At 40.5% G+C, this 14221-nt stretch overlaps 1 protein-coding gene across 2 annotated transcripts in view; it reads right to left on the reverse strand.

The window, feature by feature from the left end:
* Positions 1–131: 131 nt before the first annotated feature.
* The window catches only part of LOC121087123 (GTP-binding protein 10-like), a 59668-nt gene continuing 45578 nt past the window's right edge, over positions 132–14221 (reverse strand). The window contains exons 1-10 of one of the 2 annotated variants that reach the window (XM_040591797.1): positions 12897–13177; positions 12153–12346; positions 11972–12063; positions 10730–10874; positions 8115–8188; positions 7081–7133; positions 3679–3786; positions 3093–3170; positions 1986–2109; positions 132–1213 (exon numbers count right to left, since the gene is read on the reverse strand). In XM_040591797.1, the coding sequence (XP_040447731.1) occupies positions 996–1213; positions 1986–2109; positions 3093–3170; positions 3679–3786; positions 7081–7133; positions 8115–8188; positions 10730–10874; positions 11972–12063; positions 12153–12346; positions 12897–12929 (1119 nt within the window). In that variant the 5' untranslated portion in view covers positions 12930–13177 and the 3' untranslated portion in view covers positions 132–995. Of the gene's footprint in view, positions 1214–1985; positions 2110–3092; positions 3171–3678; positions 3787–7080; positions 7134–8114; positions 8189–10729; positions 10875–11971; positions 12064–12152; positions 12347–12896; positions 13178–14221 lie in introns of those variants that run through there. The other variant, XM_040591798.1, reaches the window with a different exon arrangement.

Below are 14221 nucleotides of genomic sequence, written 5' to 3' on the forward strand. Positions count from 1 at the left end.
AGAGTTAGGTTATGAAAAAGCACACCTTTCTTCCCAGTGACTACTTTAACAAGATTTTGAGACACAGGGTTTGGTAATTACACTTATAAAACAAGACCAAGCTAAGAAGCCTTTGATGTATTCAGTCTTACTTTGTTTTCCAATCAATTTATTAGCTTGGAAGTAGAAAACACTCGGCACAATAATGGACTTCGAATTTTTTTTAAGAAGTAAAATGTAAGTGTGCCTGTTTGCAATACAAAAACTGGAATATTAATTATTACCCAATATGCATAGCTCTGTTGAAAAGCAGTCATCATTTTCTTCACCAAAAGGTAACATACACCCACAGCTCCAAAAAAGGAGGGAATCCCCAACTAATTATATTAATTTGGAATCAGGATTTATTTATATGACGATCAAGAGGACTACACTAGGCACAGCAGGTGTGAAAGACATGCCAACGCTACATCAGCCTTGCTTTTTTGTGCTCCAAGTCACTTCCTTGCAGCCATTTGTGTTTTCCTTTAAATCTTAAAAAGTAACAACCCCCCCACAATTCAATGCCTGTCAGCGTAGCAGAACTGGCTCTCTTTAGAAGCACCAGACCCTAGAAAATTGCTCCATCACAAATTTCCTTTGGTGTTTCTGATGCCCACACAGAAAATGTGGTTGAACTTTCTTCTTTGCTACCTGTGCGAGTTACGTTCCTTCCATTCATGTCACTTGGCAAAAAATATTCCAGGGATCATCGGTTGTTAACCAGTGCTTTGAGTTGCGCACACTTTGGTCTCTACTCTGCTGAGTTGGTAGCCTACGTAAATCAGAAAAACTTGCCCTTTTCCCCACTGTGCTCCACCCAAGTGTCAAAAGAATTGAGGCGAGGGGGAGGGGGGAGAGAGCAGAGAACCAGGCAGTGGTGACAGAGGGAACAAAAGTTAAAAGGAAGGTCTGCATAACAATGGGTTCGTGTACATAGTAAAAATACTAAAACGCGTTGGATCCAGCCAAGAACACTAGCTTCTTTTCATTTGTTCTTCTGAAGTTTGTAAAAGTACTAGTTTCTTTTTCCGATATTCTTCATTTTCCTGCTCTGCTTCCTCATCTATGTATTTTCTTATACATGCTTTCAGTTCCTCAATTCCTTCTCCAGTATATGTAGATATAGGAATTATATCTTTGAATTCAAGTGTATTTGCAGGAATCATTTCTTCTTGTAGTAAGTGTAAGAAATCTGAAAAATCATATCGAAAATTAGTAAAGTCCCCAAATACAGTATCACTACAAAGCCCATAAAATCCCATTAAGTTTATTTTCTAAACTTTAATATATTACAGTAATAAACGTATCTGCAATTAATATAAAGTATTAGTTGCCTAATTAATCTTTTAAAAAAATAGCAAAAGTCTCAGAAGACAAGCACTAACGTGGCAGTTACACCATACTTATGATCTCACGGGAAGATTCTATACCATTACTTTCAGATGAATACAAAGGAATCCCAAGTTGTAGAATATGGGAGGTGGAGGGTTTTAAGCCTTCCTAGTTCTCATACACTCCCAGAAATAAGAAGAAACCAACTCCACTCTAATAGCAAAATTGAAGTAAACCTACACAGGCCTGTCCAGAAATTTCATGTGTTTTGGCCAAAGTCACATGATAAACTGTATATACATCAGTGTCTGTACAGGGACTTTCAACAGAGGTTACTGTTACCAAATATATCTAAACTGGAAATTTACTCCCCTGTAGCACAGCTGGGAAAGATCTTCTAGGATATCTCTATTTTATTAAAATACTTCCCCAACAGTGGTGCCAGTGCTACAAATGTATATAAGCAGAGCTCTAAATGCAGGAAGTGGTTTTAAAACATTTGTTCAAATAATAAATTCAATAGCTGACTTCAGTTTCAAACAACTCCTTGCCAATACTGAGTTATCACATCATACTGTGATGAAATCGTTATCACTACTTTTGTCGAAGGTAACTGTTGAAAGTTAATTTACCTTGAGGATGCTGTAGCTGTTCCATAAGTTCATTCAAGTTATCCCCTGCACAAGGCAAATCCATTTTGTTAATGGCAAGAAGTGCAGGCTTAGTTGTAAGTTCCTCTTTGTACAGCTCCAGTTCCTTAAAAGACAAGTAAGGTTGCCTTACCAAGCATCTGTAGTTTAAAAAATGCTACTTCAATTTTACATCTCCTCTCTCATTTGTTTAATTGCCTACATAGTCTTCCATGCCTAGGCAGCTGTGAGATTGACTCAGGTGCTCAAGGTTGATGTGTTAAAGCAGTCTGACAGAAGAAAACACTGTTCAGTGATTTTTTTTTGCTCAAACACAGGAATTTCAGGTAAACAGGCGGGACAATTCTGAAAGCCTCCTATAAAAAAAAGTAAGTTTTGAATTTGGTTTTCTGATATCCACTAACACAAAATCAATTTCATAAAAAGTTCAGATCTATAAAACGTGTAAGAAAATTCTTTGGAGAGTTTTAGGATTCTTAAGCATTTTAATGCTTAATTAGTAAGTTAATTAATTAATAAGCTAATTAATAAGTTAATATCAGAAATAAAATCACAACCATGAATAAACTAGAAATAAACAGCAGTAGCTGAAATCCATCCCCTTAAGTTGTACAGCTAGAGAGAGAAGAGCTACTAACTTTAGAATAACACATTTTATGTAATTTTAATCAAGCAGGGATAAGAGATGGAAACGCTGTATGCCTGCAAAGCTGGGGCCTGATGTGTCATCTCCATCAGGCTATAAAGTAAGGGCATCAAGGCAGTGATTTAATGATACACATGTATTTTTACTTCCTAAAATGCTGCCAGACTGGGGAACTGAAAATGATGTGTCTTTTCACCATTACTTGACTGTATGAAATACACCGTATGCTGCCCAGCAGTAGTGCCCAACATAAAATAGAGCAGTTTCACCTGGACAGTTAAAAATAAAAGATTTCATCATTTTGGGGAATGCTAAGCTTTCTAACTGGCCCTATATTATAAATTCAGAAGACGTACTAACAGCTGAACATTCTTGATCAAAACTGAGCATCTTTCTTGGCTCATAGGTAACTACAACTCTCAGTTAGGAACATGAGAACTTACCTTTGTTAGGAGCAATATAGTTTCAAAGGCTGTTCTGAACTGAGTCTTAATAGACAGCTGAAACCCAGAAATATCAACCTGAAAAAGTTACACAAAAACAAGCTTTGTGGTATTATGTTCAGTATCATGGTAGTCTCCAACTACTTTGCAGGATAATTGCCCATGTACATGCCCTCATTCCTGGACAAAAACCAGAGGGTAACTATACATAAAGTAACACCGTAGACACTGGAAGCATAAACTAGTTGGTTCTGATAGTGTTTCAGAAAGGTCTGGTTTTTAAAGCTCTTTTTTAAGGTGATGGTACAGAACAAAAGAAAAAAATCACCCCATGTTTTAATTATGCTTGGAACACTTCACTGTTCTAAATTAACTGCCAAATTTTAATGGTAAATTCTATTTAAGAATTTCATTTATCATCAGTCATTTGAGTGTTCCATTCTGAAAACAGTATTACAGCTATATTTATCATAAAACATGCAAAACACAGATGATTTCCTAAGTTTCACCTACACTGCAATTAAGATGCATTTTATTTACTGCACTGCCTTTGATTTCAGTAACCTGTAAATTTTATTTAACTTACAACTAAGAGAAGCTGTTTGGTTCTTTCTACATGCTTGAGAAATTTGTGGCCCATCCCTTTGTTTGCATGTGCACCTTCAATCAGTCCTGGGAGATCAGCTACTGAGATCTAGGAAAACAAAAATAATCAAACAAAAAGTTTCCAACAAGCAAAAATGGTGATTTTTAACTATCAACACCTGAACATCTATTATCATTTATATAAAGAAAAAAACCTAGACAAAGGAATGATAGGAATACGTTTTGAGAGGCTCCTTTTAAAACTACATGTATTCCTTGGAATTGTGTTGGATCAGCTCTCCAGCAGCATGCATTGTTTCAGTACATTTAGAATCTATCATCAGAAACAGATTTAAACAAAATGCTACTGTTACACAGACACTGCGCTCCTCACATTGCCCCATCTATTTATTTATAGCTGTCTGGAAAGTAGAAAACAGAGGGCAATAACACCTCGGCAGAGATCTTGCAAAATTCATCTATAACCCCAGAATAAAACACGTTCTGAAAGGCAGGAAGATTAGACTGTCATGTTTGTATAGAGTTCACACTGTCACTTGAAAAGAAAATAAAGTCTGTTCCTTGTGGCTACGGAGGATCATTATTCCAAATGCAAACCTACTTAACATTGTCCCCCTGAGTGTGAGAAGCTCCAAGAATGTGTGTTCTGCTCTTCAACTGAAATGAGATTTTGATTAGTACATCAGCGTCCAACCAGAGCTCAGCAAAGACTGCCACAATGGACGGGGAACTTGTCATTTTCTCTGCTGGCTGCGAGTACTGTACTCAGTTCTAAAGAAGTGCCAAGACAAACCGAAAAAAGAGCAGAATGCTGAAACCCCCAGTTAATCTGCTCAGTAACTCACAGAAAGCTAAGACAGTGAAGCAAAGAAGAGCAAAAGTAGTGTCTTCAAATCTATCTAATAGCTATTTAGACAGCAAAGGGATACAATTAAACAATACTCAAAGCCAGTACATGGTAACATTTCCATTGTGCTACCCACTGCAGAAGGGGGCTTTACTCTATGAGCAAGTTACACTCCCCTCAGGTGTCATACTAAGTCTTAACCATTACGCATTTCCTAAATATTTTAAGGCTTTCTTCAGAATTTTCCATCTACAGGGACATGAGGTACAGCTGGATGAACTGCAGACTTGTAACTAGAAACAGGGAGAGAGTAACTGAAACAGGAAGAGGGTAACTAGATACCTAGAACAGAAACATCCACTTCCTGGTGTGATGCATTTGGGTGCTGTAGTACCATTGTCCTCATCACCTTCTTCCACAACTTTATCTCTCTTTCAAATAATATTTTTTCTGGAGCTTGTAAAGAAACTCACATTCTCTCAAAACAGCACTTGGTTCAGATATTCTGGTAGAAAATGTAAATGCTTCTGCTAGTTTCTGTGCTCTGGTACTAAGACCCGAACCCAGACTCATACTCAGACCCTCTACTTTTGTGTCTCTTGTTTTCCAAGCAGTAAGGACAGGTGGCACCAGATAACTTGTATGTATTTTCTTCTTTATAACGTACTAAGGTAAGCAAATTGCTACGTATTTCCTAAAAACCAAATATTCTGTAGGAAAAAAGAAGATATAATGAGCCTTTCTCCTGAGCAATACAGGACAGTCACCTCAACTATTGCTCCAATTGCTACATTGTTGTTTCCAGCAGCTGCAATACTGAGAGCTGAAGTACTTGCCCTTACTCACAGATGTTCCCTGTGATCACAATCACAGGTTCCACTGATTTTAGAAGAGACATTTTGTCCATATAGTTCTTATCTAGAACCCAACACTGCAGTCTAAAAACCACTGCAGAAACTTGTCAACAACAAGGGTCATTGGCTATGATATGAAATAGACTGCAGAAAAAAAAGCCAGGAGTGCAAGCAGTTCTCCTGCTGGAGCAAGATGTACCAGTAAGAGCAAGAGGTCCTGATTCATGACTGGTAGATAGCTTTTGCAAAAGGGTATAAACAATCCTGTTACTTGCAGCACAGCTTTCTAGGATAAGTTACTCTAAAGTAGCAGGTAAAATGAATATACAAAACATTTCTCTTAGATGTGTGCATATCTACAGGGAATCTGACAAACTAGACTTACTTCCTTTAATACACAGTTTCGTTAGAAGTTTGTTAAATGAAGATTTCCATTTCTGGTTAGAAGCTGATACATCAATCATCAGCTCCTGAATCCCCCTAAGATCATTGCTTCTGAAAGTGAAAAGAAGAATTCTCTGTCTTTTCACATCTGAGAGGTATGCTTTTCTGGTTAACTCATCTGAAACTCTTTTATGAGTCACCTTTTATCTTGGGAGTGATGAGTCCAGTACCGCATGTATCATGTACTTCAAAAACAAAAGAACATCAAAGAAGATTCAATTTTGAGAAATCAATGTTTGCTGTAACCTTACATGAACGTGGGGTCCAAAATTTATTAGTAGGAGTCTCATTTACTGTTGGTTTTCCTGCCAGTGGATACTGTAGAAAGGATTCCAGGCACCACGCAACCATGACAATTTCACCTGAAGAAGCTGGCTGGAATTGTGTCCACAAAAATTAAGGAGGTAGGGCAGTAGCTCCACCAGTTCTCCAGAGCTACAGACCACCACAAAAAGGAACTGGACCCAGGTACCTCAGCTCTCAGGCAGTGCACTATTCCTGGCTGTTCAGGTAATCACTGTCACTTCATACTATTTTAGTTTTTTAGAAAGAAACCCAACAAACCAAACAAAAAACCAAACCACAAAACCCAAACCAAACCACAAAAGGAAGCTGGAGCAGCCAACCCAGAAAGCCAGAACAGTAAGTTACAGTAACTGGGTTGTATCACTAAATTCCCTGTCATTCACTACTGCATATCTGCAGCTATTGGACAAATTTCCCACTATTTAAAATCCATTCTGAAAGTGACTCACTCACTCCAGAGCGCTCTGTATAGCCAAGTTGCAGAAAATTTGCCTCTTTTTTAAAAGAAGAAACAGGTTAATCTCTGAAACAATTATTTTTTTAAAGTCCTAACCTTTTCAAAAGTATACTAGAACACAGCAACCTCAATTCCAGACATAAGCTCATAACTCTAAGATTATAAAGCAGGATTAGAGACACAGCAATGAGAGAAGCAAAAATGAGAAGCCATTTATTACGTTGACCTGGAATCAGCTCGACATCATATTACTGCATCTGTCTATAAAGCTCTGTTTTCACTACTGCACAAAACCAGTACTTTCTTCACAACTTTCATTAAGTCCCTGTAACTGTATTTTGTATGTATATGTTATAGATACACATATGAAAAAAACCTACAAGTTTAATTTTTCTTTCTGAAATTATGTTAAGCAACATAACTAATCATTATATAGAACTTTACTGAACAACCAGAATAAACTTTTATACCAACCTGCTTATAATCTGCATACATGATCTTTCCTAGTTCAGGCTGTATAGTTGTAACTATGACAAGGGAAAAAGGAGGGGAGGAAAATAACTGGTTTTAACATTTTTAAAATACGTTAATGTAACAAAGCATTTAGATGTTGCAGGACTTTCTCACCTCATATTTACATGAAACAAATGTTCAGTAGCAAAAGAAAATAAGGCAAATGGGATACTAAGAATCACTGGAAAAGGAATAATGGAAAAGCGAAACGAGAGATTAGACCGCTCAAAAAAACAGTGGTTCACCAAAACTTGGCACTGTCTGCAATTCTGTTCCCATCATCCCCAAAAGGGACTAAAGGAGCTAGAGAAGTCTCAGACAAAGATCACTACCTAGATTATGAAATAGCTTCCAAGTAGGGAAAAATAACGAAAGGCAAAGTGAGACAGGACTTCAAACTGAGGAAAAAATATAGAAAGACTTTAGAAAACCAGGAGTAGCACAAGAAGGTCAGTAGGAATTATCAGTACTTGTACTCTTGCTTTTTAATTAAAGAATAATCAGGCAACTAATCACGATTTATTGATAGAAAAATAACAACGTTGTTCTATCCATTTTTCAGTGGGCAGATTCAAACGCAAAATCCTACCCTGTTGCAAGAACAGGTGGTAGCTATTTCCACAGCACACAAGATGTTTATACAACGGAACTTACTTAGTAGTGCATATTCAGTAGAGTGAAGGTATTACACACCACAGAGTGTCTCAGATGCAGTAAAACAGGCCGAGACTAAAATAAATGTTATAGAGACCCTGTATCAACAGGCTGAATCACTATGAGTGTGTACACATGAAAAACTGAGGTGGTTAAAGGAACCGGACACTGAAACACCAAGTTTTTTTCAGTATTTCTTATAATTAAAAATCTGTGTGACATATTTAGCAGACAACATAGTTATACCCTATTCTTTATTATAAACCTGCAAACCAAGTCAGAGAAAAGACTTCTTGCTCTCATGAAATATTACTGCTCTAAAAATAAGAGTATAAACTTACATGCATAATTTGCAATCTCAGGTTTGGCATGAGAAATCTTGCTTAACACAGATGATTTTCCCGCATTTGGAAACCTAGAAGGAAAGTCAGGATTTATACATTGAATAAACACATATGTGATTCCTGTATATCTTATTACCAAATACACTATATTACCTTAGTCAAATTCAATGCTATCAACTAATTTTTGTAGACTCATTTACTCACCTTTTTTTGTAAGAAAACAACAAGACCCAGATCATTATGATTTTTCTTAATCAATTCTGAACAATTTTTCTAAATCTTCCCGAGATGCCTCCCAAGGATGCAGGCCAGAGAGGTATGTAAATACGCAATACATTTAAGGGAAATCTTTCAATGTAATTCGGACAGCAATACAGCATAAGCACCCAGGTTTCCTTGAATTCAATATTCACATGCTATTGCTAATTTTGTACATTATCTTTACATTCTAAAGATCTCTCACGAAAACACACCTTATCAGATGGATTTACAGTCTTTTGGTATACAAATCATGGCTAATGAAACAGTCTACAACTTAAGTTCCAACGATGTCTATGCTACAGTTTAGCAAATGCAGCAGAGCATATGCGAACACTGTGAGAGGCTTTGTGTATATAGACACATACCTGCACTATTTGTGTGTTTTTAAGGCAACAAAGTTATATGAGGAATCCTGAAATCAGGACTAATCTGCTTTGTTACCAAGTAAACCAAAAAGAATGCAAGTGAAGCCCTAGGAGCTGGTCTGCGCAGACCTGAGTGTTGAAACCTTCTCCCTTTATAAGGGATAGCTACACCTGTATACCACAGCAAAAATGTTCCTTAAGGCATAAGGTAGTTTTTATAAAAACTTCTTCACATAATACATCAACAAATTGAAATGGAAACCCAATTTGAAACTGAAATTATATCACATGCCTATTTTAAAGATTAATCTGAGCTGTAAAAGACACAGTAGCTTTGGTCACGATGAAGCTAATGTTGACATCAAAGGATAGACTATAGTCCTTATTCATAGCATCCCGCTCCATAGGGAAGAGCACACAAGACTTGTGTTCCAGTCAAATTCACAGATACAGCACACCATTTCAGTGCAACTATGATCAAAGAAAACTGTCTATAGGCAACTGAATGCTGGCCACAAGATACAAAGGCATGTGTCACACAGAGAACCATACACCCTCCACTTTACTATATGCAGAATCATGACCTTTTAACTGGGACAACTAGTAAGAACATGAGTTAATAAAAACCAAGACTAATACTAGATTAAGGGGCTTTATAAAGGGGTTGTATATGGGGCTTTCGTAAACAACAACAAACCCAGAAAAATTCACTTTTGCTATCAAGGGTAGTTCTAATGCGCTCTGATGTTGAAAGGTGCCTTAAAGACATTCTGGAAGGTTATTCTGGTCATCTCCTCAAGTGAGTATTTTGTTTCCACTGAGATACAATATGCTCTTTGAAGTTTAAATTACAATCTATACTACACATCACAGCCTGTACCCAAACTTGATGGGTTTTTCTCAGGTCTATATGTTTTTTACCTGGTCAAGCAAACCACTTGTGTCTCTACTGAAGTTAAAATAACAAACACAAAGAGATCAAAGTACAACCATGAACCATCAGAGGCTGATTCATACTCTCAAAAGAAAATAATATGCTCTTCTAATCAATCGATGTTCTTTTCATCAATTTTAAAGGGAAACTGGCAGCTAAAATACAAGCCAAAACGCAAGATTAAAGCACTAGTGTCATAAAACTTCTATATTTTCACACACTACAACAAGAAAAAAAATCTCTATTGTAATTACTGAAGACCACTTGAAAATTGTATGACTTCAGATAAATCTGCTATTAGCAGAATTATTTCTAATAAGGAAAAAAAGAAAAATGTAGATATAAAACTATACTGTCTTCAAGTTTCTATTCTTCAATGGTATATACCACTTAGACTATTTCCACATCAAACTCCTTGTCATTTTACATTTCCTATGGTTTTTATTAATAAGGACCACACGGCAGTAGGGGGAGGGTGGTAGTAGATGCTGAGTAGACCTATACAACTGTAGTCTGTTGAAAGCTTTAAAAATATATTTTTCTGTATTGTTATAAAGCAGCAACATTGAAATGCAAGAACTACTGTTCTAGTTTGTAATTTATTTCTTTTCAGTGTTCCAGGCTGTTTATTTGGGAGAGTAGGTTACGTAGCCTTTGAAACTCTATAAAACTGCTACTGAAAGGATCCGCTTGTGCCAGTACCATAAAGTTGAAGATGCAGTATGTATAGTGTTCTTAGCTGTTTTGCACCTCCTACTTACTTAATAAATACTAATACTATTTTGATAATTGCTAAATTAAATTGTATTAAAAATTATATATTACCCTGATTAATGAAGCCTTCACCCACAAAAGCATCACCAATGCTTTCAAAGTTTTTAAATTAGTTTTAATAGGTTTAAACTGTATCTGATTTTTGCAAACTGTAAGTAATTTAAGTGGCAATGCAAATGGTACAGTAAAGCTCATCCTCCAAACTCTCAAATCTCTTTGAAATCCCATTTGAAATTTACTTTGTTTTCTAGTATCAGTTCTCAAGCTACAATACTTACCCAACTAAGCCAACATCTGCTATAAGCTTCAAATCAAGACGAACCATTCGCCTCTGACCTTTGCAAGGCAGGAAGTTTGTGGCCAAAGAGCCTCCAAGACCTCCACGAGCTGCTAGGAGTCTCTCTCCTGCTGCATTAAGCTCTCCTGAAAACAAATTCACTAGTGAAAAAATAATCCCCTGCTGTAGTTCGCTGGCGACTTTCCACTTAAATCTTTATCTGCTGTATGCTTCCTTGCAAAAGGTGTGCACTCAGGGTCATGGTATTTTTCCTTCCTTGGAAACAAATGAAAGCAATCACACCCCGTATTCCCCTCTGTCATACAGTTAGCCATTTCAAGAACAGTGCTAAGTACAGGAAGGCATACTACGGTCAAGATGGCAGTTCCGAAGCCTCCAATACTCGAATTCAAGAATGCAAGGAAAAAATCTGCATCAATAGAGATGTGGCTACAGCAAACTCTTCAGATGATCTGTATTTTTTCATTAAGATGCAGGCTATATTATCTCCCTTTGGGTTAGAATGTTAGAACAGTTAAAAAAAGAGAAAACTGCAACATTTGAGTATGTAATTAATGAGTACCTTTAGGCATTGACATGCCTACACCACAAACAGTTCTTGCCGTACATCCAATTTTATTAAATAGGCAAATCAGAGTAATTTGTGAATTTAGTTTGAACTCTGAGCAGTATGAGAAGAAAAACTGAGAAACCGCAAAGGAAACGCTGGAAGCTAGTCCAAGAGCACTGTATTGAAAGAGATCTTCCTGGTTACTATCAAGTACCACTTTTTTTGAAAGAAGAGTAAAAAACAGGTAAGTATTTTAGATAACCTTAAATGTTGACACTCAGCAAGGATCTTTCTCTTTTAAGCAATATCATAATTCAGTAAAGCTGCAGACACTTGCCCGAGGTTATGGACACATAACTTGTAAGATCATCAGTGATTCTGTGAAGGATCAGTATGGATTCCAGCCTTCCAACACTTGTTTGCAAGGGCAATTTTCTTCCTGCTGCATACAGCGATACAAACCAACTACTACTAATTTCTGGAAGGGGTCCTTGCCTTGCCAACAGCTTCTACAGTGTATTTTTTGTCAACTCTTTGTTCAAACAAAGGAAAACACAGGCATATTTTGCAAGATGCATAACCTTAGAACACCCCAGCATTATGTCTGATAGATACTATCAATAAATAGGACAGTATTTACTAGGTACATTAAAGCAAAGGAAAAGTTCTTACCAATCTGCTTGCCATCATCACAAAGAACCGAAATTCCCACAGGCACATGAACTTCACAATCTTTTCCTTTTTCACCTTTTAGTGCTTGAACACTGGGAGAAATTAAACCAGGTTTAGTAACTTAAGATGACACTTTGCTTTCTGGAAAAGACATACACAACAACTTCCATCAGACTCTTACCTGCTGTTGGCTCCTGCTCCTGCTATAAATCGCTTCTGGGGATACCTGTCCCTAATGCTTTTTAAGGTAGTTCTTTCTCGGGCAACAAGCCAGACATCACCGCCTCTTCCTCCTTCCCCGCCTAGACGAGGATAACCCATTCCACCAGTTCCTCCTCTCACATAGACCCGTAAGTTGTCTATGAAGTTGCCAAACTAACAAAACAACGGTTTCATATCAGTATTACATTTTGTTTACATTTCGTTTTGTAGAAACGTGTGCAACACTGCTCCGAGAGAACTCTGATGGCAATAACCAAAGTTCAGAAAACGGACATGCAACCCTCCCAACCCTCTCCTAATGAGCCAAACGCCTGGCACGATCCCCCCGGCTGCGACCCCTGAGGCCCGGCGGAGCCGCCGGCGGGGAGGGGGCGAGGCACGGCCGCTTGAGGCCCGGCGCCCCCGGGCACAGCACGCCACGGCCGCGGCGCCCGCCGCCTCCTGCGGGGCCGCTTCACGGAGCGGCGCCTGGGGAGCGCGGGCAGCGCTGCGCCCGCAAGCCGCCGGGGGCCGCGGGTGCGCCCGAGGGAAGGGAAGCGGGCACCGGCCGGGGACGTGACCGCGGGGCCACCCGCCAGCCCGCCCCGGGGAGGCCGGCACCGGGACCGCGTGTCCCCGCCAGCCCTTGCGCCGCCCGAGCCCTGCCCGCGCAGGCCTGCTCTAACGCGGGGCCCGTCCCGCTCCCCGCGCCGCCCGCACTGACCTTCCGCAGCACCGCCCCCCCGCACCGCACCATGGCGGCGGCCGCCGCCTCACGCCCGGGCCTGGCCTGCAGCGGCGGCGGGAGGGACGGGCCCTGAGGCGCGGCGCGGGCGGGCCCGGGCCCGAGGGATCTGTACGGAAACCACGGGGCAGGAGGGCAGGCGGGCGGTGAGAGCGCCCGGGCCCGCCTGGCTACGGGCTGCGGCAGCGCGGCGTGCAGCGAACAGCCGACCCCGCTCCGCCCTCAGCGCCCGCCGCCGTGAGAGGCCCGGCGCCCTGTCCCGCGCAGGTGCGCACGCGCGGCCCTTCCCGCCCGCGGCCGTGCCCTGGCGGGGCGGGGCCGTGGGCTGTGCCCGGGCGGGGCGGGGCCGTGGGCGCGGCAAGGGCCGGGCCCGGCTCGCGCCCACCTGCGGGCCCCGTTCCCGCCCCGCCCGCCCTCCGCGCATTCCTGGCCGCCCCGCGCTGTAGGGCCCGTCGGGGCGACGGTGGCCCGGGGGCAGCGGCGGGGAGCCGGGCCCCAGCTGCCGGAGCCGCCAGGCCTGTGCCAGCCTAAACGATTCCATGAATCCACGATGCGCGGTCTCCAGCAGCGCGCTCTCCCCGGGAGCTGAGTGCCCACGAGTGACCTGTTGGCTTTGCGCGGGCGGTTGGGCCCCGTAAGGCTTGCCGGTCACATTGCGAACGTGCAGTCCCTCAAGAAACCGGGACCTGACTTCTAAACGATGCTAATTGTAAGGCTAAGGAACGCCGTGTTGAAAGTACATGGCTTTGGTAAGGCTTACAGCGCTGTGCGTCTTGTAAATGGTCACAGATGAGAAATTATTTTGTAAATCACAACGTTAGTAAGGTCAGAAGGGTAAAACCGGGGAAGAAATGCCCTCACGTTAGTTCTTTCACAATTCTTTATTTTGTAGGTAACTAGTTTCCAGACATTTTGAGCGTATTTTCAGTGGGGATTTTTAAAAGCACAAATCCTCATGAAAAATAAGTACACTTCTGATCCTGACAGCCTTTCCACAAGCTCATACATTGCCAGTTGCACTTAGCTACTTGAGAAGAATCATTACCATTTAGAGTAATTTAATACTAGAAATATGTTCAACAATGGATTTTATCTGTTAGATAATTAAAACAATTTAGAAAACAGTGGTGTGCCATATACATGCTAAATGGCCCCACGGAACATGTAAGCAGTATCCAGGGTGTATCACAACATGTGAGTGTTGTCCAGTGCCATTTTAAGAATGTAAATTTGGTTTTGTTGGTTGGTTGGTCATAGTTGCTTCATGGCCTAGGACACAAGATTTGGAAACTGGATTTACAAAC

Source organism: Falco naumanni, chromosome 4 (assembly GCF_017639655.2).
Source record: "Falco naumanni isolate bFalNau1 chromosome 4, bFalNau1.pat, whole genome shotgun sequence".
Taxonomy (NCBI): domain Eukaryota; kingdom Metazoa; phylum Chordata; class Aves; order Falconiformes; family Falconidae; genus Falco; species Falco naumanni.